This window comes from Colletotrichum fioriniae (genome assembly GCF_027942845.1).
Source record: "Colletotrichum fioriniae strain IMI 355084 chromosome Unknown scaffold_2, whole genome shotgun sequence".
Taxonomy (NCBI): Eukaryota; Fungi; Ascomycota; class Sordariomycetes; order Glomerellales; family Glomerellaceae; genus Colletotrichum; species Colletotrichum fioriniae.
In genome coordinates this window covers 3,801,142-3,827,063 of record NW_027076838.1, presented here as the reverse complement: position 1 = coordinate 3,827,063, position 25,922 = coordinate 3,801,142, and the positions used below count along the sequence as shown (strand labels likewise).

The following is a 25,922-nucleotide window of genomic DNA, read 5'->3' as shown; positions in this document are numbered from 1 at the left end:
TCAAGTCCGAGGCGATCTCTGATTGCGCATCACAGGAGTCACGGGAATATCTCTGCTACTTCCGGCTTTTCCGAGCGTGCATGTCCGTGAGACTGGGGGAGCTTTTAATCTCCTTGTTATGTTGTCTGCCCTCCGAATCAAGTAATGCTCTACAACCTCGCTATTCCGATAAACAGAAAGTTGTAAATGCAGGCAGCTGGAAGGTATTTAAGGCCTAGCTTCTATATTCATGGGATAGTGATAGCCCACCAGTGGGTGTAGTATTCGCCACTGATTGGAGTGTGGCATTTGGTGTCTGCATCTTGTCGCCTCGCCGAGCACGGTCACACTCTACCTTCCAACTCACAACGAAGGTATCGGGGTGTAACTAGTATTTGTAAATAGCGGTCATTCTCCGGGGGATATTCTTCATAGTATATTCATTTGCTGATGGACTTTGCTTATGATTGGAATGTCTTTTGGGATTTTTGCTTTGAGATTTTACTAAGTAGAACGACTTATAATATAAAGGCTACTTATATTGTTAAGCACAATGTTGGAGGTGCTTGTTACCCTAGGTACTTGTCAAAGCATAGAGAATGAGCTAATGTTACTTGTCATTGATAGAGCCTTAGGATATTAACAGATAAGTCGGTACTTATAGTATCGTAACGAAAAACAAACAGCGGTCTTTAACTTTAGTACTAGCAACGAGGCAACAGATTGATTTGTATAAAAATGCTGGCTAGTTTGCGCACCGAAAGGCTATGGAGATTATATTATCGCTTCCTTTTTAGAACGGATGAGGGATATGGTTTTCCTTTATAAACTTCATTCCGTGGTAACTTTAGAATAAATGTTATTAATGCCGTCTAGATCGTCGAGGGCTCACTCAGATCACCGCTTCCCAGGTCTAATCATCACCTGGCAGGTATTCCTCATAGTATACTTCTTCCTGTATGGGCTCTGTAAGATGGAACCCCCGTTGCAATGAGTCGGCTCTCGCGTCCGTCGAAGCTCGATCAGAATAGCACTCAAGCTATACTTATGGTAACCGTTATGCTACAATGTCAAGTTTGTGTTGTGGTGAATCTCCTCGCCGCAACGGACCGTGTGTAGAACAGAGTCTGCTTCCGAGCCGTCGACGGTTAAATAAGGGGCAAAGCGTTGAAGTTACAGATGGGTTTCATTTGCCGATAGTAACCTACCTTGACTTTGCAGCCGTCGAAGGTAGCGTACTTGAGGAACGCAGTGAAGATGAACTAGAAGACCCAGTTCACGTTGGCTTCGTGTGTGCGGAAATTCCCAAGATGATTTTCAGTCTCGTGCGAACATCACTACTACGGCTCGTCGAAATCGAGACAAGTAAAAGCGACACGAAGGGGGTGCGGAGATTTACTACGCAGCTGCAGAAGTGAAGAAGTGGCCTTCAATCTAGCCCAATTTGCCTTTGTTCAAGTATTACGCCCAATTATCATAATCCGGTAGACCCTCGTCAAAGTATACCTCCTCGACGCGGTTGAAGCCCACCTCAGGAGCGTCGTGCGGCCACGGCTCTCCATTACCGCTGGCGAAGAGGGCGAACATGGAGCCCTCAAAGTTGGGATACCCGGGGTTCGAGCCCATCTGCTTGGAGTTGAATGACTTCAACCACGTGGGCGAGGTCGCGTTGCTGCGCGAGTAGCCGAGGGAGTACTCCAGTGGTGAGGCACGAATATGAAGCGTTAAATCTGCGGGGATCGTTGGCTCGTTAAGAGGGTATTCGGTTGACTAGAGGTAAGGTAAGAAGATCGGTACGTAGCTATTAACTTGAGAATGCGAGAGAACCTACATTAGGTCGAGTTGTCGGACCGGTGGAAGTCGGCAGAGGTCAACATATAAACACAGTCCTGTCGTATTCCAGCATCCTCTTACGCCAATATCTTGATGATTGACTTCACTCAGATACGAAGCAATTCCAACCGACTGCCTCGGTCCCATTTCAGCTGACGTCGACGACAGCCTAGCTGAGAAAGTCATGTTCAACGACGTCTGCTTGCGAAGTACAGCAGCCGCGGTATCCCGGTCTCCGAGCGTGAAGACGTTGGGATTGAACACGATCCCCGAGTCGTTGGCAACCACTCTCTTCCCAAGCCCACGCGCCGGCGCCGCACCCCTGAGCCGGAAGTTCTCCGTGTAAGGCGTCCGCTGCTGGTACCAACCGATTCCCAACTTTGTGCCCGTGAACTCGTCAACCCATTTCGCCTTGGGATACTCCTGATCAGGCCCGTCGACACTCTCACTCAGCAATAGAGGCTTTCCGCCATTCATCGTCGGCCACCCATCCTCCCATTCTACCTTCACCAGAAACGCCTCGCGACCGAGCGGCGACGCACCCTTCACGTTCCGCCTTGCTAACAGGGAGGCGTACCACTCTCCGTCCGGCGTGTCAGTAAACGTCGCATGACCAGTCGACTGCACCGTGAGCTTCTGGTCGGCGCCGTTGTAGATGAGCGGGTTCGTCGGGGAAGATTCCCATGGCCCCTGAGGTGACTTTGAGCGGCCTATCGTCGCGCGGTGGCCTGTACTCGTGCCGCCTTCCGCTAGGAGGAGGTAATACCACTCCCCGCGCTTGAACATTTTGGGACCTTCCGGTCTGGAGCTGGGTAGCTGCGGAAGCGTACCGTTCCAGATATTGCCGTAGGGACCGACGCACTTCCCCGTGCCGAGGTCGATTTCGCACTGCGTTATGCCCCATAGACGGTCGTAGTTATTATTAGGCCCCATGAGGTTGAGATAAGACTTCCCCGTGGCCGGGTCGTGAAATAGATCCGGGTCGATGCCATAGGGCTCCGCCCAGGTTAGGGGGGACCAGGTGATCAGGTCCGGGGAGGAGATGTACCATATCCGCGGCCAGGGGCGGGAGTCCGGGTCGGAGCCCCATCGCGTCATGGAGGTGATGTAGAAGAGGCCATTGTAGTGGGAGAAGGAAGGGGCCCAGACGCCCTCGCCGGCGGAGACGCCGTAGAGGGCGAGAACGGAGGGGTCTTGGAGGGCGTGGGAGACGAGGTTCCAGTTTGCGAGGTCGGTGGACTTGTAGATTGGGATGCCCGGGTAATAGGTGAAGGAGGAGACGGCCATGTAGTAGGTGTCTTGTACGCGGAGGATGGCTGGGTCGGGGTTCCATCTGGGGATGTATTAGTGAGTTTGTCTTGAGGTTATGGAAGAGGATTGGGGGCTTGACCCTGGAAGAATTGGGTTCTTGATGGCTGATACGACAGCTGCTAGGAGCAGCGTCGCTCTTGCGAGGAGCTTCATCGCGTCAAGTCAGAGATGTAGCTTTTCTACTTCCAACTTGCAGCCGACCTCACAAAGACTTACACGTCTGTAAACGGAGCTCGGCCTCTCTTATACAAGCGACAGACGAGGAGTGCGAATTCTCAGCTCTAATAAGTCAGAACACCCCTGTATACAAGTGTCCTAGCTTCCACCCGGCCTTCGGGCCTGTCCGGGCGAACCCCCGATGCGCGCGGTGATGGGTCCGCGACGCGGGGTATATCATCGCGGGGGAAAATTGGCCGGGTAAAGACAGATTTGCAGGCGCTTTCCGATCCGTGAGCAGATCCCACCTTGAATGGAGCTGCGGATGCCCTGCCAATCACGTCATGGGCATCAAAGTGATAGGCGGAAATGTGTTATACCGTTGCTCTGTACTGCATTCTCTATCTCAATGTCCTTGGCATCGCTTTTGCTTTACGATGCTCGCTGGGCTAAGCCTTATCGTTTTGTATATGGCCCGGTCGGTTTTTCCATAACATCAACATCGATCTCAGCTCAGAACAAGATATGATGGATACTTTGAAAAACTGATTGATTCGTCGGCCTGCCAGCCACCTGGATCTTGAACCTTCAAACAGTGCATTTCTCCGTCTTTCAGACCAGTGAAACTTAAAGTCAATGCCAACCCATCTCACCTGTAAGCGTAGAGCGCTTACAACACGATTCGATGTCTTTTTTGGCTTCCATTATCATTCGCATAGCCTTGCGGCCTAGGTTCTAGTGTAGTGTGACCTCTATCATACTTTCCATCATGCGCAGACGGTCGCCTATGTCCAGGCCTACGTAGAGTCCAACACGACGGTATGTCCCATCTTGCGCCCTTCCAAGAATCAAACCTTGTGAGTTTTTGCCTAGAAGCTGGTCGTGATGATCTAGCGGAATGTCGTCTTCTATCACATAGCCAAGTATATGGAAACAAATGAACTCCGAAGGCAAGTCTTTCAACGAGTGCAACTCTGCTCCAGAGTCGAAGCGCATTTGGATATGCCAAGGCGTAACAACTTCGTTCATACGGCTAAAAGCCTTGCCTCGTAAGGTGATGCATCCTGATACGACGCCTCCATATGGTGCGACGTCGATGACAGGCTCCACTGAGACAGCGACCAATTCCGGCAATGGCGAGAGACCTATGCCGTTCGCCCGCGATGTAATTGCTAGCTTCGTATAGTTAACGAAGTCTTCGCTATCTAACAGCGAGGGCATTTTCTTTTCCTGTTCAGATTGTGTATGTGTCCATGAGTCAAGGTGGGTTAAGTCAGGCAAGTGCCAGACGACGGCTCCTGGAAAGCTCGCCCAGGACCAAGACGGCGCTATGTAGGAGGAAGACAGCTGCGGAGTGAGGGGCTTCTTTGGCATCCATAAGAGTTGTAGTGGGAGGAGAGGCGTATTCCATAAGCCCGCAGCGTATGGAGATGTGTCGATATCTCCCAGCGGGTTGACCAAGTTTCCAAGTGTTTGGGCAACTCCTGAGATGGCCAACAGCCGGTCTCCAGGAACGGAAAGTGTCCGCTGCGAGAACTCTTCCACAACCTTGGACCATAGCTGGAAGATTGCTTCGAGAGGTGGATAAAGAATAGCATGAAGATCTGAGATTAGATGCTCGGGGTTTCTTGGGTTACAGCCATAGCTTATGTTGTGGGCGATCCTATCCCTGTATCCCACCCAGTGGCGGGTCTTGAACATGTTATCCCGGAGTGATGCAGCACCTGAGCTTGGACCGAACCTAGTGGTCATACAAGCCCAGGATATCCGGCGAGTGCCAAATGAGACCAACCGAGTGGCCAACAGAGACTCTTGCAATGTCCAAGCCCGGGTATCGATATGGTCAATCTCGTCTCGCGCCTCACCACGGAAGAGCTTGAAGCGTCTCTTGAACGAGTTATCAGGGCGAGGGTCACCAGAAAAAGGGAAGTAGAATCCTACATAACCATCCGGTCCTGTCGTGTTAGGCGGGTTGAGGAAACCTTCAGCACAACTTTTCGCTACTGCCGCAGAAATTGTGATGATAGAGTTGGCGTAGTAATGAGCCATATCACCGACCTCTCTGGCTAAAAGGGCAGGATCGTTTTGAACAATGCAGAGGCTGTCAACCCAGAGGAGTTTTACACCCAATTGTCGGGTGACATGGATCGCGTCCTGTATAGTTTTTGGCAGGTTTCTGACTTCTATTCCTCTCTGATGTCGAGCCAAGTTGACTGTAGTGGTCTTGATGGTCTGGTCCAGGCCCCAGCAATAGGAGAGAGCAACGTATGGATCAACTCTTGTGCTATGGGCTTGTCTGATACGGACAGTTTTCTCGTCCCCGGGGGATAGTTCGATGAACCGCAGAGGCCGAGTACCTGTTCCTTGTCGACAAGACGGGTGTGATTCAAGGCATACCTGGAGTCGACGACGAATTTGAGCGATGCCGCTCTCTGAAAAGGTACCGCCATCTATGGTTTGCCCCACGGCATCATCCGCGCAGGGGTCATCTGTACAGCCTCAGCAAGACAAATCGATAATGAGCGCTACCACCAATAGAATAGAAACTCAACATACACGCGTCAGACTCAATGTCAAAAGTCCCCCCTGTTGGACTCCAAGAGTAGTCGCTCGTCGACAGAAAGATCGAGCATTTAGTGGCGTCGGAGATGACTCCATTGACAGATTCAATCACCAAGCAAATCCTTGTCCGCAAGAGCTGCTCAGGCGGTGTCCTGGACTTCTCTACCTGTCCCCATATCCAAATGAAGAATGGACATCCTGCAGCGTTAGCAGCGGCAACCTGCCGCATGTTATGAGGCAAAAGGTTCCTCCACCTAAGGCTCCCTCGTTGGCGTGTCTTCAGTGGGTCGCTATGTAGCGACATCCATCTATTGATTCTCTCGGGGGCAACGCTTGATGTTGATATAAGAGCTGAAGCACAATGATGACACGTGTGACCCGCGGTCGAGAATGCGGGAAAATCGGCAGGTTGCAAAGATTCGCTGCGCCATGGGTGGGGAAAATGTCGTTCGGCGTAGAATCCATCCATTTCGCTGTCCGATTTGGTTGGATGATATCCTACTTCAGAGGATTCCAGGCAATCTTTTTGGAGACAAGGAATTTAGATCGGGCTTGATTGCGAGTTTACTGGATTTTCTAGACTCTACCGGGAATTTGAAGAGCGGCCGGAAGAAACTTTTCAGGCGCAGATATGGGTGTTTGATTGAAATGAGGCTGAATGTCCTTAGTCGGAGGCCGCCTAGCACGTGATCTATATGTGACCTCTATTTCAAGTGTTCGCGAACATCGTGAGTAACATCCTATCGACTGAGAGTTCTGACTTTTGATGTGAGGAATTGTGTAAAGATGGCTTCGATAGCAGATATCATATTTCCTTCTCTTTGATCAATATGTGTAGTGCTGTGTAACTACAGAAGTGATAGTAAACGCATGACAATTTCGCTATACGATTTATATGTTAGTCTTTCTAGATTAAAAGAAACTTACGCTGCAGCTTGTCTAAAATAACTCATTCCTAATTTGCTGGTGTGATTGACTCACACTGACAACATCAATTGGTGATTCCGCGAGGATGTCGGTCTAACGTAGGTTTGGCAAGTTGGGTGACCTTCTGAGCTTGCATTGTGAGCAAGAGAAAAATCACCGTTGTACCATAACATTGGTCTACCATAAATTCATTCATTATATTTCTTGTGATTCCCTTAGAGCGCGGGTTGTGACATCATCCTACTTCGTCCATTATAAGCAGGCACCTGGGACGACATTCAGAAAACGGTGTCTCTGTTCGCACACCCTCCGCAAAGAAGCGATATAGATACTTTCACTGGATTATAAGTAATCCTATTGAACCTGTAGAACGGAAGACAACATGCCATATGTTAATTTTTTACCTTGAGCACCATAGTCCCTGGACCCTGAATCACTTCATCATGCCCCCACTTGGGTTGGTTAAACTTTATTCTTAGCCGTGGGTGACGGTAACGTCAAGACATCGGGATCTGTGATTTAAGATATTCTGCTGTAAACAATTGAACCAGGAATAGAGGCTATGTTGTGATTAATGAATTACCTAAATGTCGTACTTTACAACGTCAGAGATCACTTGGCAGGCAGGTAATAGGCATTAGTGCCTGAATGCAATGCGAGGGCCGCCAGTACCCGCCGGCGCCCGATATGGTGTTAGTGTCTCAGTGTTTATTAGGCCGATAAGGCGCTCCGGGTGCCGTCGCAGGTGCCCACCGTCTCCTCAGTGACATCGTCGGAGCTCCCCCGCGACTCCTATTAGATAAGTGCGGAGTCGCCCTGCTTGTCCTTTGTCGTCGTGCATACATCGCTCACGGGGGTTTCTCAATACCTTCATACCAATTCTCACATCCACTTATTCAGATTTATCACAATGGATTCCGAAGTCAAGTACCTTCTCTCCCTGCGCGCCATCCGGGAGCGGGCGAAGATCGTTGGGGATGTCGCCAAAGCTGGGAACTTGAGCCACTTTGAAGTCCGGGAAGATAAGCTGGATGAGGTGGTCGATTTCGTGGCTTCAGTTATCAAGGTAAGAATTGATTTCGTTTTGAATTCGAAACTTTATGTCATAGGCCTAACCCGAGCTCTTTAGCGTGACTATGGCCCGGACAAATTCCACACAATCCCTCCTCATGGTCGTTGGCAGCACTTTGAAGTCGGCAATGTGCCCCGCGTTACCAACATTATAGAAGAGTGGAAGGCAAGTGGAAGCGATAAGACCGAGGTCACCCGTCGTCTCATCGACCTCTTTTTTGTATCCGTGCTCTTGGACGCCGGTGCAGGTGATCATTGGCGATACAAGGAGCCAAAGACCGACCAGGTTTATGAGCGCAGCGAGGGCATCGCCGTGGCTAGTCTCCACATGTTCAACGCCCTGGCCTACACAACGTCAACTGACAAAGCCAACCCTATAGTCGATGGTAATTATTGCAATCTTTAAATCAGCATTACAGACATCTTCTGATCACTCCCACTCACAGGAAAGGGCCTGGAACGCTTGGAGACAAGTGCACTTGCAGAGGGTTTCCAAGTTTCAGACAGCAACCCCATGCTGGGAGTTGACTCTCGCGCCGGTCTGCTCCGGAGCTTAGGACAGTCGCTTTTGGCCCATCCCGAAGTATTTGGAGCTGAAGGCCGCCCAGGCAACCTCGTCGGTGCGTTTGATGCCGCTGCCCCTGAGATACTTGCTGCGTGCTAAAGACGAGTAGACTACCTGATCAAATCTGCCAATGGGTCCTCCAAAATTGATGTACTCTATCTCTGGGACATTCTCCAGACTCTTTTGATTCCTGCTTGGCCCAAGGATCGCACAACTATTGGCGGAACGCCCATCGGCGATGCCTGGCCGTTGAGTACTTTACGCAAGGGAGCAGAGGCCGGCAGTTCCGACTCCCCTGCGGCCGGCATCCAACCCTTCCACAAACTGACACAGTGGCTCACCTACTCCCTCATGGTTCCATTCCAACGGGTCCTCGGTCTGGAGTGGGTCAATGCTGACTCTCTCACGGCCTTGCCAGAGTACCGCAACGGCGGCCTGTTCGTCGATATGGGCGTTCTGGCCCTGAAGAAGGAGACACTGGAGCGAGGCCTGAACGCATCAGGCAGCGAGCTGCCAATGTTCGAGGCTGGCGACGATGTCATCGTGGAATGGAGGGCCATGACGTTGGTGCTGATCGATAGCCTCTATGGCAAGATTCAATCTCGCATGGGAGAGGGTGTCGAGCTGAGCATGGCACAGCTGCTCGAGGCAGGGACATGGAAATCTGGGCGGGAGACGGCAGCAAAGTTCCGGCCGCAGACTAAGTCCAGCCCAATTCTCATCAAGAGCGATGGCACTGTCTTTTAAGGCTGCATGGGACAATGGTGCATCAAGGAAGGGCGGTCTGCTAAAAAGGAAAAAAGAGAGGGAGCTGCCTCCAAGCTTGCTTAGCTTGGTAGAGAGACTAGTCGAAACCGCATACCCGTGATTCCAATTGCCGGAACATGCTTTCTTCTTCAATTCTAGTAGAAGGGGGTTGATTGGTCCTCGACCTGGACAAAGGAGGGGAAACTGGAAACCTGTGGCTTGTTTAGATTTGAAGATCGTCACCGTGGCGCGCACCGTCTCCAATAACCGTCGCGCTCCAATTCCCCAGACGGCTCAGCTTGGCTTCGTAGTCACGGTAGGCCAGCAACCAGAATAATATGATGCTACTGGATGCTTCCGATTATCCTTTGGGCATGCACCTTTTCCGTGATGCATCTTCTCTTCTCTCGTACATGAGATCCAATTTTGTCCCAGCATGAAGCTACCTGTTCTCGACCTTGTCTACTCATTACGCGCGACAAATGCGGGGGACTTTGGATACCAATCAACCTATGATGTTCCTTGTATCAGAGACGGCATCTTGGGAATCGGCTGTGGACTCGACAATGTGCACTGTCCATGTGACACAGACAAGCAGGAGGCCATGGCATTGGTTCTGATATCATGTCTGGCTGCACGTACACCAGTAAACATTTCGAGTAAGTCTTACAACCAATTGGCCTTTTCCTACACCATCTGACAACCTGATCTCGACAGGAGCTCGAGATGCTGTATCGTCAGCCTGTGGTCATGTAGCCAAGAGACGAGGTCCTACCACAGGGCCCTTGTCTACCTCCAGCGTACCAAGAACCATTGAAGTTGCCATCGAGCAGCATGTATCGGCAAGAAACGCCTCTGTGGGGCAACATGATCAACTTGGTGACACAGTATCAACAAAGAGCGGGATGTCGACTGGAGCCATAACAGGTATTGCCGTTGCAGTGGTTGCGGCCGTCCTCCTGGTACTAGCCTTGGTTTACTTGGGACGCAAAAAGAGGAGGACCATTTTTGAAGAGGCTGGGTTCGGCGGCGGGATTGCAACTGAGTTATCCGGGAAACGCAGTCCTGCGCATGGGACAGGGACAGAAAGAACCATATCTCGAGAGGCACCATCGGCAGCTTACTAGCTCAAGAAGTCTTGTAATCGGGTAGCTCGAAGGGACTTTCTGGACTGAGGGCTGTCTTGGTATCTCGATGAGCAGGCTCCTCCATTGGTCTTAATATTGACATGGGCGACTAGCAAAGGAATGAGGGCCAAAACGACGCTAGGATCTTAAAACAGGCCTGAGGACAAGGCAGATAATCAAGTAATGTTCAATGAGCAGCTACACTGCTAATCAGTATTGTGCTTTGCAGCCTTGATGTATGAATTTGAAGCGATACCAGTCAACCAAAACATAGGCCGACAGCCTGGCAAAAAAGCCTGGTTGTTGGTTTCATTAACAAGACATAGCTCTGGTAGTGATCAGAAACTCTGAGGAGATACCAGGACGTACAACCTACAAGCTGCAAGTCATCAAAACATGCGGTAGATTCAAAGTCTTGGACAGGACAAGTGTCAGAGCACAGTTCCAAAAATGATGCTATGACCGTGGCAGGGCTCGAACCTGCGACCTTCTCGGGATCAAGTGCACGTAATTGTGAACGAGAAATCATCATCCACTAGAACACACAGCCGGATGGCGATGGTGGATATGCGGCCGTTCTGGGTCTAAGGTGATGCAGGTCTCCGAAGTGGATAACTGCTCGTGATCTGTCTTGGTTTTACGACCAAATGAGAGGCTTCACATCGTCTCCCTGACCAAGAACGTGTGGAAAAGATTGAAAATGCGTACCATCGGGAGCCAGAACTCGTGATGCTTGCTGGCGCGAGACGTCAGCGTGCCATCAAGTGTCACATGATTACACTGCGACCGTATCAGAATGTCGACTCTGTAGCTTCGAGCAGTCGTTCATGCTGGCCGATTAATCCCAAGTGTGTGCGGTGAGAACTTTTGAAATGTCAAGTTCTTGTACCCTAGGTAGCGGGTGTTAGAAAGTACTTTTAACGGCTTGGCCAAGTACCTAGGTCTATGATTATCCAATTGATGGAACCGCCCTAGAGATATATCAATTAGTTCCTTAGAAGAAACTTTCACAGTATACTCCGGAAAGACCAATAGTAATATTGAGTTGAAGGAATTTAGAAAAAGAGAATTGCAGGCTGAAATCGAACTTGGACGCTTCAAAGACAGGTACCACCCGGGGGTAAGGTACTGGTGTTGAGGTCGGAAGTGAGCGAACTATGCGAAAGAGGTCTCCTTATGCGCTGGTGAAAGAACAATGAAATAAGAAACCTATAGGAAAAAGCTGTGATACTATTCTTGGCGACATTTCTAGCGATCATGACGCTTCATGTAAGCTACCAGTGTGTAAAGTGCTAAAGTCGGGGATTCCTCTCGTTGGCAAAATCCGCCTATATGGCTCTCTTACATAAGTGGAACTTGTAGTTTGCAATGCAACAATTTGTCATTAGTGATATACCAAAGGGTTCTGATAGAACCAAGCATAAGACGTTGGCACCTTGTAAAAGCATCTAAGCTAATGTGCCATGAGTCAGGGAACAGCACCAGAGAATACTGACTAGATTTTGTCCACATAATTGACCGACACGACGAATGACTGCACAACATCATTTCTCTACAATATATAACAATGTAATCCTCGTCAATTGTGTTAATTTAACTTCCAGTCCCGTCGACCGCCAAGTACGCACGGAGCCGGATGAAGCCAGTTTATGCTCATCATTCCCACCTTTAATCGAATTCGTTTGCGACTTCTAATTAGAGAGGGGTCAGAGGGCACGCAGCTGCGATGCAAAGATCAGACATGTCCATATTTACCCTGTAGTCTTGACCCTCATAAATCAGACCGATCGTTGATTCGGTCTTCGGCTTCCTCTCAAAGAGACCATGTACGACACGGGCCCGCAGCAACGCCTTAAGTCCGCTCCCCGTACGTTTCCACTTGCGAGCTTCTTTTCGTATTTGAGTGATTTTGATTAACGAGAGAAGTTGTTCATTCATGTGCAATAAGTTTGGGACTAGGATACTGTATCGTGTACTTTTATATATGTTGGTGTGGAGTAGCGAACCTTCAAACTGCTAGCCAATCTTTTTGTTTTCTTCAACTCACACTACGCTACACTCATTAACCTTTCACCATGTTTCCATTCTTGCTTTCTTCTTTGGCTGTTCTTACGACCGTCATTGCGACGGCTCACGCCGCTCCGACGCCGGCATCGTGCCGCGCGACATCGAGTACCCTGTACGGCATGGGCATGTGCTTTGAACCTTCTGTGGGGTGCAACTCAGGCCAAAGGTTTGGAGAGTACATTGCCAGGAATATCCGACATGAGAAGGGCATCTGCACAACAACAGTGGAGGTAGCTTGGCTTTTGTAGACTTGGTTCGGATCGATTGCTGATTTCTGGTCTAGTTCACTTGTTGTACGAAGTGAGGTGTTCATTAGGAGGACGAGAGTATTGCTTAATGCAAGTGCACTCTTGAGGGAACTTATTTTGATCATTTAAGCTGTACCAAATACATACTCTCACTTGGGAGTTCCTTGAGGATGATCTATCTGAATCTCATCCATTCTTCTGCTTCGAAATCTTCCACATCTGTCCGGCACCTCTGCTTCTGTCGGCAGTCACGGCTAACAATGAGAAACCTTAGTTTACGTGGCGCAATGCCATATGTACATAGTGTCGTCCGTTACAACATCTCGCTTGCCATTGTACCCAAGTCATGATCAAGGAGGCAACCCGTGGATTAACAGAGTTTCTGGTGAAGCATTTGGAAAAGGGTTGCCAATAATACGTGGGTAAAACGCCACAAAACGCATATATCCATTTCCATGTCCAATGACTATGGTCGTCGTCTTATCGCAGTGCAGTGTGATTCGTTGCTCATTGGCTCTGCAGCCTCTGAACCCTGGTTGGTGGTGGCGATGCCCTGCTTCAGCTTCTAGCTCTATGCACCGCCGGTAAGGCGCACCCGGCGCGTGCCGTCAGCGTGGGGTTCAGCTCCCACGGTCTCGCTCTCGAAGATTCCCCTAAGAGTATGTTAGACGACGACAAAGTCCCTGGCTGTCTTGAGAACATCTTTGCTAGAACAACTCCAGACTCAGCGAGACAACCCCAAGCAAAGCCCGCGATCATGCATCACAGTCATACCCAGCCGCCTGCATGATCCCCTCCATCGCAACCTACCTACTCCTCCTCTCACCTCTCACCGCAGCAGCGACCCCTCCCTCGTCCATGACGAACTGGGTTCCCGAACCAAACGGCCGCGGCACCTTTGGCCTGATCTGCTCTTGCGTCCTCACCCTCACGATATGCGTCTGGACGGCCCTCCACCTCAACGTCCCTGCTGCCCGCTCCACCCTCCGGAGCCGGTCGTTGGAACGGACAAAGTGGGTCCTCTACGGCATCTTCGCGCCGGAGCTTGTGGTCGCCACGGCGGCGGCGCAGTATATCGTAGCACGATGGCTCAAGAGGGAGATTGAGAAGGATGCTGCGGATCGGAAAGGTGGTGCAGGTGCAGATGGCATGTCTTGCGATAGGGAGGAGACGAGGTCGTTTTCGAGGCATACGTGGGACATGACGCAGTGTTTCTACGCCGTGATGGGAGGGTTTGTCATCAATGTGCCGTCTGCCGAGGACGAAACGGCGCTGAGGAGAGTTACTGTTACGCCGGAGGGCATCAGGCTCTTGTCCTTCATCGGCAAGCTGCCGCAGATTCACGAGTCGCAGATCCAGGACAAGAGCAAGGCGGATTGGATGGCCAAGTCGCTGGTGTGCATACAGGCCTGGTGGATGGTCGCCCAAGTCATCGGCCGCCTCATCAAGAAACTGCCCGTTTCGCTGCTCGAGATCAACACCTGCGGGCACGTCGCTTGCGCTGCGCTGCTTTATCTGCTCTGGTGGAGTAAGCCCCTGGATGTGCTCGATCCCACTATCCTGGACGAGGGGAACGAGAAAGCCATGGCGTTGATGATGTTTTGCTCGTCGATGAGCGCAGTTAATGGCGTCACTGAGATCCGGTGCTTCATGTACATACCGCCCGAAGACGTGGGCGCGGAAGGGGCCAGAAAGGAAAACAGGGACAAGATCCTCATCACGACTCATTTATCCATTGGATCACCTGGCACCAGGGAGCCCTCCAGGTTTCTCGGCTTCGACGTAAGTGACCTCCGTCCCTACTCGTCACCTGTGGACGTCGACATTCAGCGGAAAAGAGTATCTCGAAGCGCCTATATGTACCACATCGACCAGGCGAAACCTACGGTTTCCCCGGAATGCCAGCAGACATACTTCGCTTCGCCTTACACCGAGCTCAGTCTCCGGCACGGTACGATCTATTGTCGAAGACTTTTTGCAGATGTCCAAGGACATGAGAAACCTCACTTGCCCGTCAACCTAGGACGTTTGGCACAAGCTGCGTCAACCGCAGATTCTCTCTGGGCAGAATGCATTTCCCGGCCGACGTATGCTCAATTCTACTTCACCTCCGTGCCGACGGTTGGCGTGTTCCTCGGCGAGACGGATTACCTCATACCTCACATAGTCAACTTCCCGTCCATGTCGAACCTTGGGCTGGGCCAAGTCAATATCCACCGTGACGTCCTGCGGTCGGTCCTCGCTCTGACGGCAGCGGCGTATGGCGGCCTCCACCTCGCGGGCTGGCTCGACCACTTTCCGACGACGATTGAGCGGACTCTCTGGCTGGCTGCGTCTTTGGTAATCACGTCCTCGGGCGTGGTGCTATGGGTCTTCTTCCTCGCTCGGCAGGTTTGGCCGCGGTTTGACGTGTTCGTTTCTGGTGCAGCACCAGGGGCGCAACTAGCGGGGACGACGTACCAGAAACCGTGGATGAAGAGAGCAAAAACCTTTGTTCTTTGTTTTGTTCTGCTGCTGTTTGTTGTCGCGAGAGTGTTCTTGGTCATTGAGGCGTTTATCAATCTGCGAGAGGCTCCTGCGTTGTTGTATGAGACACCGGAGTGGTCTGATTTCTTTCCGCATTTCTAGTGGTCGAGATGGTGAATAGTAGAAAGCTGCACGTTGTGATTCTGCCAACGCTCCCCAGTTCTGGACCAAGTTGCATGACTTATATGGTTTGAAGAAAGAGTAGATATTGTATTGTGGTAGGAAAACGGCGTATAGGCCAGTGTTAATGACCACGTCGCGTTGATAAAACGCTTACGTGCAAGCGTTGGGTATCTTCTGATATCAAGGTAGATCTTTGGTCGACATAGGAAAGGCGCTACTAGTGTGAACCAAAAGTGAAAGCAAAGAGGATACCTGCGCATCAAGTCTTGAATTTCCATCCCTCAATAAGTCGTGCAAGTTTCAAGTGACCTTTCTGTCTGGCGAGGCCTGCAGCAGTACCTTGACGATACTTCGCTTTCGTTTGATAGTCTTGAAGAGACTCGAAGACGGCGCTGGCATGGACTAACCTCGCGCCATGTTGTAACAATAGCTTCACTGTCGCGTACTGACCCTTGACAGCCGCATAATGCAGCGGTGTTGCGCCGTGATGATCGCGTTCACGAACATCTAGTCCAAGGTCCATCAGAAGCTTTATCATTGCGGGATACGCTGTGCCGAAGAACATCAGGTTCGCCCCTGACATTGACCGAGCTCTGAGATACGCTCCGGCGGCGAGGAGAAGTCGCACAGTGTCGAGGTGTCCTGCCCTCACGGCAGCGAAGAGTGGAGTGAACCCTGGCCAGGTCCTAGTGTCGAGGTCGACGCCCGTACTGATCATCGTCGCAAGAACGTCGTTCTGTCCGTAGTGGGCTGCAAGATGTAGCGGCGTCATGCTGGAATTTCGCAACAACGGGGTCGTGAGGTCTGCACCACCACGGATGAGGGCCATCGCAATTCGCGTATTGCCGGCTTTGAGAGCTTGGCATATGATTCTCTCTGCGCCAGGAGCGGAGTGGTCTACCTCGGCACCGACCTCGATCAAATATTGAGCAGCCTCGAAGCATCCCAAGTGCATCGCGATCGTGAGAGGTGTTTCTCCATGTTCTGTCGTTGGGTCAATCTGTGATCCGGCTTTAAAAAGAAGTTGCAGCACCTCGACTCGGTTCTTATGGGCTGCCATGTGAATGGGTAGGTACCCCTCGCTACCGGTAGCATCAAAATTGGCACCCCTAGAGAGGAGAAGCTTCATGGTGAGTAAGTCCCCGGCTGAAGCAGCTGCGAGCAACGGAAAGTTGCCCTTTGAGCTCGGCAAGTTGACGTCAGCCCCGGCTCCGATCAGCACCTCAGCGATATCTGGACAAGCTGTAGATATTGCGTACGTCAAGGCGGTGTGTTCATTGACACGTCGATCGAGGTAGGCGCCCTGATCCGATAAGAATTCCGTCATCGGACTGCTTCTCATAGATATGGCGACATGGAGCGCTGTTCTGCCATTTTGTAGTCGGGCTTCCAAGTCCGCACCATATTCGAGCAGCTTTTCGATAGCATTGAAGCGGTAATTTTGAACAGCTGCTATAAGAGGCGTTCTTGTTCCCAAATCTCTGCGGTCAACTTCACCCCCAGCACGGATGAGTACCTCCAAGGTATCATCTTTGGCCGACATGGCGGCGTAGTGTACTGCGGAGCACCCCAGTGTATCGACGGCATTGACATCTGCACCGAGTTCGCACAATAGCGAGACAACCTTGTCGGAGTATCCGTACTTGATTGCCGTGATCAGGATTGTGTCGCCCTCGTCTCCTCGACTCTCGAGATCTGCTCCGGCGATAGCTATGAAAGTGACTAGAGATGGAATTTGACGATTCAGAGCTCGACGAAGAGGGCAAAGTTTCGAGCCAAAGCGAGGCGCGTTCGGATCAATGCGCTGTAACAAGAGCTTTACCACGGCGGCTTCGTCTCCACGATCGATTGCGTCGTGTAAGTCTTTCGTTGTTCGCATGCTCTGCTTATATAGTATGCCCGGCGGTGGTCTGAGTCTCTTTAGCGCCGAACGGACTTCGAAGGAATCATTGACGGGAGTAATTTCTGCCTCTGGCCTTGGTCGTGGACCGATGGTAGATAGACGCAGTCGACTGCCTTTATTAAGTACTGCCGGGCTGATCGCACAATCCCACGACACTAGGCGGGATGAGTGCATGAAGGTAGAGTGGTTTTTGGATGTCACATGTTCGCTGTTTTGGTGAGCAACGTCCGCGCAACTGGTCCGAGTTTGACATACCTTGGAACACAATTAAGGAGAAATGTAAGAGATTGACGGTTGGTCTTCAGCTGGCGTTGAATCTGCCTGAGGGAGTCTTCGTTCCAAATGATGGTAATTTGTCCCGAGGACATGTCGACGGCACTATCGCTCGTCGCCGGGCGAATCCGTGTACTGTAGAAGTCGAGAGACAACAAGTCTGTGTTAATCGAGTCCAAGGCATCCTGGCAGGATTGGTCGAGAAGGACTGGGTCAAAAACGAGGGTTTCCGGTATCGTTTCGCGCAAGTACTTGAATCGTCGCAGAGCATCTGTCACGGCGCGACACTCCTTGGCGAGATCAGACAGCGTCACTGGTGCCGTATTGAGGCTATTGGCCACGGTACTGTATCGATCGGTAAGAAGCTGTGATGTGCGTATCAGGTCGGCCAGGCTGGTGCCGGACTGGCGTCCCGGGGAGTCCATGACCGGTCACCTTAGCAGGTGGACATTTCTATGCGGATTTCCATCAAGATCGGAGAACAGACCCGTCACCTTTCGAGGTCGGGAGGAAACGCCCTCTTTTAGGTTGGATCAGAAGAGGGATGATGGGGAAAGATGTCGCGGGGCCAGGGAACCGAATCTGGCAACGGCCCATTCTACGACGAACCAGTACCAAACGGTTCGCACCCGATACGGTATTTGGGGCGATGCTAGCCAGGGGAGACTATTGAGTGCAATTTGGCGAGATGAAAAACAGGCGAGCCCAGAAATCCGGGAGCTTGTCAGGGCCTGGTGGTCACGCTAGGACAGCGAACCCTCGGAAAGATTGTTCGGAAATCGCATCTTTGAGGGCGGATAGAACGTAGGTTGGTTGGAACCACGAAAAAAACGAAAGTCGAAACACGCCAGGCTCGTTGCTTGAGGCGGTTATATTGAGATCAACCGGGAGATGATGGTCGGCTCGCCATGGAGGTGGAAACAGCACTTGATTCCTACAGCTCCATATCGGTAGGGTTGCAGAGGACAAACCTTGACATACGCTAGACGTGGGTAGGGATAACTGCATCGTCGTCCGTGTGTCTCCCAGGGGTCTGGATGGCATCCGTGGGTTTGATTCAACTTGAAGCCAGAAGATGCGCTTGACACTTGTCAGAAACAACCGTGGCGAATCCAAGACCGATTTCGCGGGGATGAAGATTGCTATTTATTGCGTGGCTTCTCGAACTATCGAAATCTGACAGGGCGCTAAAAAGCAATGTCTGCGTGGCTTTGAGGCAGAATGTCTTGACTGTCGGTATTGGGTCTGAGCGGGCACACGTGGGTGGGAGGTCGAGAAGTGGGAGTCTGGGAGAGACAGAGAGACAAACCAACGACGAAGAAAGGTGATCCCTGAACTCCCACGCCGAAAGCTTGGACCATGTTCAGCTGTGGATCCGTTTTAGCGAAGCAGAGGCCATCCGTTCCGCGCCGAGGATCTTCCGCCATCGCCCCACCAAAACCGGCCTGAACGATTCGATGATTCGAGGGTGGACCATCAAACGAACAGATAATTGGTTCATCAGTTGACGACACCCAGTCGGAGCTCTTCCAATATTCCCGTCCTTAGCGATACGTACCGTTGGGTATCCCCGAGCTCTCGAGCTTACCTACGGCTCTCCGTCGACGTAATCGAATTTGTGGTGCCCGGCTACCACATCAATACCTCTGTCTTTGGCCTTGTGATCCTGATACGTGCTGGAAAAGAGCACTCGAAATTCGCTATCCACCGAACGAAACATCTTTGTCACACCAATATCCACGCTGGCGAACATACTTTGGAAGAAAGAGTCGTCATCCGCGGCGACCGGCGCAGCCCCCTCCAACCCTTCGACTGGCGACATCATGACACAACCGCCCGCCCAACCGTATCTTACACCACAATTCTGCTTCTCGACAGGAGCCCTGAGGGGTTAGTTGGACCCTGCCCATGAAACCATAGATGGTTGACACTAACGTGCTTCTCAAGACTTTCTAAGGCTGTCTCGTGCCACGGTAGACGACTCCATTACTCAAAACCTCAATGCCCTCGTAACACCCGCACGAGCCGGCTTCGATCCGACCTCGACCTCACAACGAACGCCACGCTCCTTCCCTCGACAAATTGACTCGCAACTATGTCAGAGCTTCAAGGACCAGGTGCTCTTCCCGACATGGCATGCGCGAGCTGAAGTCTTGCACTACTGCGGAGTGGTTGCGACAAGCCCAGACCCCGACGACCCGGAGGCTTTGGTCCAGCAAATCGAGGCCGCCAAAGACAAGGAACGAGTTGTCGACGAACGTTTGGATCCATACTCTGGACGGTTCTTCCCTCGGGAGCCTCGGACGGAGCAGCTCGCGATGCTCATCCGGCAGGAGAAGGGCGTGGAGAACATCGTGCGGACGAGGACGTGGGATATGGTCAAGCAGCGATGCGGGGAGTCGGCGAACTCGTGGGAGGAGGCTCTCGCGGGTTGGCGATCAAGAGGTGCTGGGAAAGTCGACGGCTAGTAGGCCCTAGACTGCATCGTTCTCAGCGGCTGTACCACTATTGTATAAATGTACACCATGTACCTGTACCAACCTTGTAAGACAACGCCATATGCATAATGATAGAAATATACAAAATAAACACCAAACTAATATCACCCCGTTGAAAGTTCGACTGAGAAAGAAAATAATGTGTGGGGGCAGAAACCGTGGGGAGTGTGAACTCTTGCGCTCCAAGGTCCTAGGGATCACACGAAATTTGGGGGTCTCAAGGCATCTCATCACGTCACAGCGTGTAAAGCACAATGGAAGTGTCATGTTCTATCTATCCACTATCATTCATTTTGCTGGAGGGCATCCTTCGATCAGTTGTTGGTAAGGATGGTCAGCAAAGGAATTCACCGTAGATTTCCTCGGCTCTCAGAAATGCTATCAGGTTCTTGATCTCCCCGAACTATCCAATCCGTTATGGATCATGGTATATATCTCAGCATTGAAGTGGGACACGGAGCTGTTCACCTTTCGTCGATGACTTGGCAAACCGTCCCCTACCAAAACGGTGGATTGGCCATTCCTGAGCGGGACGTGCGCAGAATATGCTGCCCCTGGTGGTGCGATTTTGATGCGGTGAAAAACGGACCTGATGGGGCCGGACTCATTTTGCCCCGCCAAAAGCCCGCCGTCCCGCCAAACGGTAAGGTCCAGTAACCTTTAGTACGGAGACCGTGGTGGCGGTCGCTGCAGGGCGAAGACGGCGCACTGAGCCCCAAGGAGGGCAGCCAGCTCAGCCTTGGAACATGTGTGTGGCTAGAGTCTTCCATCCAGAATCCCACCCGTTTACGTCGAAACCTTTGTGAATACTTGCAGCTCCGTCCGTGGACTCGCACACGACCAACCTTTGACTTTCCACCCCACGCTTCCGAAAAGATACGAGTCCTCGGTCCCCGACACAACCGACCTCTACTCTTTGTATCTTATCCGTCCTCTACTTTTCTTCCTAGCCAACAGCTCGGTTCCGTCACACGACTGCAGCTAGCTACCCCTCCTCAACCTCCGAGGACCCCTCCAGACAGACTGCTGCGGACCAGCCTTCCGAAGAGTCTGCATCTCCAGCGACTTTTGGGATAGTCTCAGCCTTGCGAAAATCTCTTCCCTCTCGACGACTCGGTCTTGTTTCTTTTTCAGTGCCGGCGATACGATCCCCGGCCCAACACCGATCCGATGCCGCAACCTCTCAATTCGAAAGAGGCTTCCCTCTTTCGCGCCGTCATCCGCGCCTATGAGGACAAGCAGTACAAGCGCGGTCTCAAGTCCGCCGACCTCATCCTCAAGAAGAACCCCAAACATGGCGACACAATGGCCATGAAGGCCTTGATCATGAATGCGCAGGGTAAGACAGAGGAGGCTTTTGCTCTGGGCAAGGAGGCTTTGACGGTGGACATGAAGTCGCACATCTGCTGGCACGTCTACGGACTTCTGTACCGCGCCAACAAGAACTTCGAGGAGGCTATCAAGGCGTACAAATTCGCTCTAAAGCTCGAGCCCGAGTCAACGCAGATCCAGCGCGATCTTGCCATTCTTCAGGTGCAGATGCGCGATTATGCCGGATACATCTCAAGCCGCACTGCCATGCTGCAGGCCCGTCCCCAGCTGCGCCAGAGCTGGACTGCGCTGGCTATCGCTCACCACTTGTCAGGTGACCTGTCCGCTGCCGAGAACGTCCTCACCACCTACGAGGGCACGCTCAAGTCCACGCCCTCCCGAAGCGACTACGAAAACTCCGAAGCCGTCATGTACAAGAACACCATCATTGCTGAGCAGGGCGACTACCAGAGAGCTCTCGAGCATCTCGAGAGTGCTGCCAAGCATAACCTGGACAGGCTCGAGTATTTGGAGCTGCGCGCCAAGTACTTGGTCAAGCTGGGCAAGAAGGAGGAGGCGATTGCCGCATGGCAGGCTCTCGTTGAGCGCAACGCTGACCGCCCTGCTTACTTTGAGGGCCTGGAGAGCGCTCACGCCTTTTCCGACAGTGATGCGGCTGCCAGAAAGGAGATTTACGAGAAATACGCCAAGAAATTCCCCCGTTCGGATGCTCCTCGCCGCCTACCCCTGAACTTCTTGTCTGGTAAGTGGTAGTTCACGTCTTTGTACTCACAGGTGCTAACACGAGCAGGTGACGACTTTAGTGCTGCAGCAAAGGAATACTTGACACTCATGTTTAACAAGGGTGTTCCGTCGACTTTTGCCAACCTGAAGCACTTGTACTCCGACTCCACTAAGAAGGAAGCTCTCGAAGCTCTCGCTCAGGACTACCTCAAGTCGAGCTCGAACTCGGAGGCAACCAACGGCGATCGCTCAAAGGGAGAGGCTGCGGCTCTTTACTTCCTTGCCCAACACTACAACTACCACCTCAGCCGTGATCTTACCAAGGCTCACGAATACGTCGACAAGGCTATCGAGAAGGTCCCCGATAGCGTCGACTTCACTATGACCAAGGCCAGGATATGGAAGCACCAGGGCAACCTGCAAAAGGCATCCGAGACCATGGACAAGGCACGCACCTTGGATACCCGCGATCGTTACATCAACACCAAGGCCGCCAAGTATCAGCTGCGTAACAACGAGACGGAGCAGGCGTTGAAGACTGTGGGCCTCTTTACTAGGGCGGACACTGTCGGTGGCCCTCTTGCGGATCTTCTGGACATGCAATGCGTCTGGTTCCTTACTGAGGATGGTGAGGCCTATGCCCGCCAGGGTGATGATGCCTTGGCCCTCAAGCGCCTCCACACGGTTCACAACATTTTCGACGTCTGGCAAGAAGACCAGTTCGATTTCCACAGCTTTTCCCTGAGAAAGGGCCAGATTCGTGCCTACGTAGATATGGTCCGTTGGGAGGATCACCTTCGGGACCACCCCTTCTACTCAAGAGCCGCTTTGGACGCCGTTGCGATTTACCTCAGGAGAGCCGACCGCCCCGCGGCGAACGGCGTCAACGGAGACGCAAACGGCGACGATGCCTCTGAGAGAAAGAAGGCTGCGAAGAAGGCCAAGAAGGAGCAACAGCGCCTGGAGAGAGAGGCGGCTGATCGCGCGGCGAAGCAAGATCCTAACAAGGGCAAGCCCGCCAGCGAAGAGCCCAAGAAGAAGGACGAAGACCCTCTCGGCCTGAAGCTTTTGGAGGCCGAGCCCCTCAGCGCGGCGATGCGATTCGTCACTCCTCTTCTGCAATTCAGCCCGCAAAACATCAACGCCCAATTCGCCGGTTTCGATGTCTATCTGCGCCGAAGTAAGTCTTACCATGGTACCTTACCTTTTACCTCTTGAACAGTACTGACACGTTTACAGAGAAGTACGTTCTTGCGCTGCGTTCTCTCAACGCCGCCCGCAAACTCGATGCGTCGCACCCTGGTGTCCACGAGCGTGCTGTTGAATTTGCTCACGTTGTGCGCCCGGCACTCGAGAGCTTGCCCGCCAAGGTGCAAGAACTTATCAAGTCCGAGTTCACTCCTCCTGCCGGTGACTTGAAGAAGTACAACGAGGAGTTCCTCTCGAACAACAAGTCCAAGCCCACTCACATCGTTGCCGCCCTTAAGACACGAAGAGTGCTTGGAGAGGACAGCGCCAAGGCCGAGACTGACCTTGCAAATGTCGTCAAGGCTCCCGATGCCACTTTTGAGCTTGCCACCGAGGTGTATAACCTCTTGAAGGCGTGGAGGAGCAGTGAGGCGGAGACGCTCAAGAAAGAGGCGCACGCGAGGTGGCCTGAAGTAAGCCTCTTCGCCTAGGAGCGCAAGCCCCCACCTTTGTCGCCATTTCGGAGGATATGGAACCAGCTCAGGCGAAAATGAAGGCAGGGTTGCCGGTTTCAGTGTTGCGATTTGTGCAGTCAGATACCCGAACAGTGGGAAGCGTTTCCAAACGGTCATGGGTGGAATTGTTTCCTCGGTGAGCGGGAAGCCAAAGCTGGGTAAAGGTCCGGGCTATGGACGCGTGCTTCGTTGCGGCATGTGTCGAAATCAAGGACATAGTTGCATCATCAAAAGTTGTGATAGAAGAGAGAAGGCTACAAAAAAGCGTACGAGACTCTAGATTTCGTCTGAGCAGCAGCAACTTTTTACTTTGTGATGCACTCGTTTTGAGGCCGTGATGTTCCATTTCCTTGCTTTCCTTTTTCTCTTGGCTGACCCCTGTAATCACACTTTTTTGTCCTCATAGTCTGGCACCCTCTATCTACACAACCTCTACTGACTGAAGCTGTTCGTGACGTCGACGAACGCCTTCCACTGCTTCCAGGCCTCGCCGCTCTTGACAGCCCAGCGCGCCCTCCGCACACCCTCCTTCCAGCGACCTCCGCCAGGTCCCCTTTCGGTAATCACCTGGCCGTTGTCGCCGGGACCCATGTTGCTCGTCTCGGCCTCGCAGATACCCGACGTTACAAACAGCGTCGCGGCGTTCATCAGCACAAACTCGAGAATGGGGTCGTTGTCGGCCATCTCGCCCGCCAGTATCCTCCTCAGAATCTCGGCATTCTCAGCCGGCTCTTTACCAGGGGATACGGTGTTGAGGGGGTGTGTTCCCAAGCCGAAATCGCTCGGCTGCACCTTGAAGTGATCCGCCACGACCTCTCCGCCCGCCGCCTCGCTGAGCCTCCAGACCAGCGTAGGACCCGCGCAGCTGACCTCGTCCAGCTCCTCCTCACCGCAGATGATCATGGCCTTTTTCGAACCGCTGATCTTGAGGGCCTCGAGGAAGACGGGGCCGAGCTCCTTTCTCGCTACGCCGATGACGCGGGCCTCGAGGATATCCTCGACGGGGTTCGCCAGGGGGCCGAGGAGGTTGAAGATTGTCCTCCAGGGGAGTTCCTTGCGAATGGGCGCGACGTAGCGCATTCCTGGGTGGAAGACGGGGGCGAAGAGGAAGCCGTAGTTTGTGGCGGCGTAGACTTGTGAGATTGTCTCTGGGGAGACGGCCATGAGGACGGGCGGGCGGGGCTGCATGTTATTGACGAGGTCCGCGGAGCCGGACTTGGAGGTGCTGGCGCGGTTGCCGTGCTTGGCCACCAACAGGAGGGAGGAGGCGAGGATGGAGGCGGTGGTGCTGATGTTGAATGTGTTGTGGGCGTCGCCTCCCGTGCCGACGATGTCGCACAGTCCGCCGGCGTAGGTTCCCGCGCCGAGCGCCTTTTGCTGGACCACGCGAGAGAGATCGTCAAAGTCTACCTTGGCGGCGGCACGGCGCATGTAGTGCGCGGAGCGGGCCATAACGTCGGCGCGGCGGTCGAGGTTGGTGAAGTGCAGGGCGATGAGGAGGGAGGCGGCCTGGGTGTCGGAGACCTGGTGGGTGAAGAAGTGAGAGATGGCCTCGGCGATCTCGTCGGCACTCACGGCGAGGCCGGCGTCCGGGACGGGCCAGAGTTTCTTGAGCAGCGGTTTGATGTCGATGAGCGGTAGGGCGGCGTCGGACCCCGCGACCGGAGGTTGTGAAGCCATGGCGGGGTTGATTTTGTGTGCTGTTGTTTCTGGTTTTTTTGAAGTACGGCGAGTTTGGATGATGAAGGTTGCTATGCTTAAGTCAGATGAGATCAATTGAACGACGTAAGGGGGGTTTTTACTTATGAGTTGAGTCACTGAGAGCGCAATGAGATGTGAGTCAAGAGGCCGTTGAATAATGAGAGGTTGTTCATTGTGAGAGAACCCAAAGTCAATGTGAGCAATCCGCTATCTGGAGCGGTACCGAGGTACGTACTTTCGTACCTTCCTGCTAAAGGAGCGAAAGAGGTTGCGGCCCACAGCTGATTGGTCAATTATTGCCTGATTTAGACGACACGGGGGAAGCTCATTGGGTGTGCTTTCTGCTGTCTACAGTGCTGTCGCCAATAAGGGAATCTCCGCTCCTGCTGCGTTGGAGGGGAAGTAAAGTATGGGTAAATTGGAAGCTTAGGTAAGGCAGGGGGAAGTTGTACTACCTATCCGCAGTTCAATAAGGTAGGGACATTTGGTGGAATTTAGTGATACGGCATGCCAGACGCTGAGTGTCATTCTCTTTACGGGTACCGTA

At 52.5% G+C, this 25,922-nt stretch overlaps 7 protein-coding genes and 1 non-coding gene across 8 annotated transcripts; 4 read left to right on the top strand and 4 right to left on the bottom strand.

Moving 5' to 3' along the window:
• Positions 1 to 1,440: 1,440 nt before the first annotated feature.
• On the bottom strand, positions 1,441 to 3,276 carry N0V96_002849 (uncharacterized protein; the record flags this gene model as incomplete). Its single annotated transcript, XM_053199297.1, has 3 exons — positions 1,441 to 1,749; positions 1,894 to 3,145; positions 3,203 to 3,276. 3 exons carry the CDS (start codon positions 3,274 to 3,276, stop codon positions 1,441 to 1,443), a joined length of 1,635 nt encoding a protein of 544 aa, XP_053043236.1.
• Positions 3,277 to 7,678: 4,402 nt separating this feature from the next.
• On the top strand, positions 7,679 to 9,151 carry N0V96_002848 (uncharacterized protein; the record flags this gene model as incomplete). Its single annotated transcript, XM_053187102.1, has 4 exons — positions 7,679 to 7,834; positions 7,898 to 8,225; positions 8,286 to 8,459; positions 8,514 to 9,151. 4 exons carry the CDS (start codon positions 7,679 to 7,681, stop codon positions 9,149 to 9,151), a joined length of 1,296 nt encoding a protein of 431 aa, XP_053054606.1.
• Positions 9,152 to 10,737: 1,586 nt separating this feature from the next.
• On the bottom strand, positions 10,738 to 10,828 carry N0V96_002847. The gene has a single exon. It is a non-coding gene; the product is annotated as a tRNA-Val (tRNA).
• Positions 10,829 to 13,379: 2,551 nt separating this feature from the next.
• Positions 13,380 to 15,221, top strand: N0V96_002846 (uncharacterized protein; the record flags this gene model as incomplete). The annotated part of the gene is made up of 1 exon (XM_065756643.1): positions 13,380 to 15,221. One exon carries the CDS (start codon positions 13,380 to 13,382, stop codon positions 15,219 to 15,221), a length of 1,842 nt encoding a protein of 613 aa, XP_065615012.1.
• A 321-nt stretch (positions 15,222 to 15,542) lies between these two features.
• On the bottom strand, positions 15,543 to 17,843 carry N0V96_002845 (uncharacterized protein; the record flags this gene model as incomplete). The annotated part of the gene is made up of 3 exons (XM_053187104.2): positions 15,543 to 15,634; positions 15,693 to 17,152; positions 17,401 to 17,843. The coding sequence occupies 3 exons, from the start codon at positions 17,841 to 17,843 to the stop codon at positions 15,543 to 15,545; spliced, it is 1,995 nt and encodes a 664-aa protein (XP_053054608.2).
• Positions 17,844 to 19,241: 1,398 nt separating this feature from the next.
• Positions 19,242 to 19,886, top strand: N0V96_002844 (uncharacterized protein; the record flags this gene model as incomplete). Its single annotated transcript, XM_053187105.1, has 2 exons — positions 19,242 to 19,308; positions 19,366 to 19,886. The coding sequence occupies 2 exons, from the start codon at positions 19,242 to 19,244 to the stop codon at positions 19,884 to 19,886; spliced, it is 588 nt and encodes a 195-aa protein (XP_053054609.1).
• A 1,200-nt stretch (positions 19,887 to 21,086) lies between these two features.
• On the top strand, positions 21,087 to 23,650 carry N0V96_002843 (uncharacterized protein; the record flags this gene model as incomplete). The annotated part of the gene is made up of 3 exons (XM_053187106.1): positions 21,087 to 21,990; positions 22,039 to 23,151; positions 23,211 to 23,650. 3 exons carry the CDS (start codon positions 21,087 to 21,089, stop codon positions 23,648 to 23,650), a joined length of 2,457 nt encoding a protein of 818 aa, XP_053054610.1.
• A 456-nt stretch (positions 23,651 to 24,106) lies between these two features.
• Positions 24,107 to 25,354, bottom strand: TRP4 (anthranilate phosphoribosyltransferase; the record flags this gene model as incomplete). The annotated part of the gene is made up of 1 exon (XM_053187107.1): positions 24,107 to 25,354. One exon carries the CDS (start codon positions 25,352 to 25,354, stop codon positions 24,107 to 24,109), a length of 1,248 nt encoding a protein of 415 aa, XP_053054611.1.
• Positions 25,355 to 25,922: the final 568 nt, after the last annotated feature.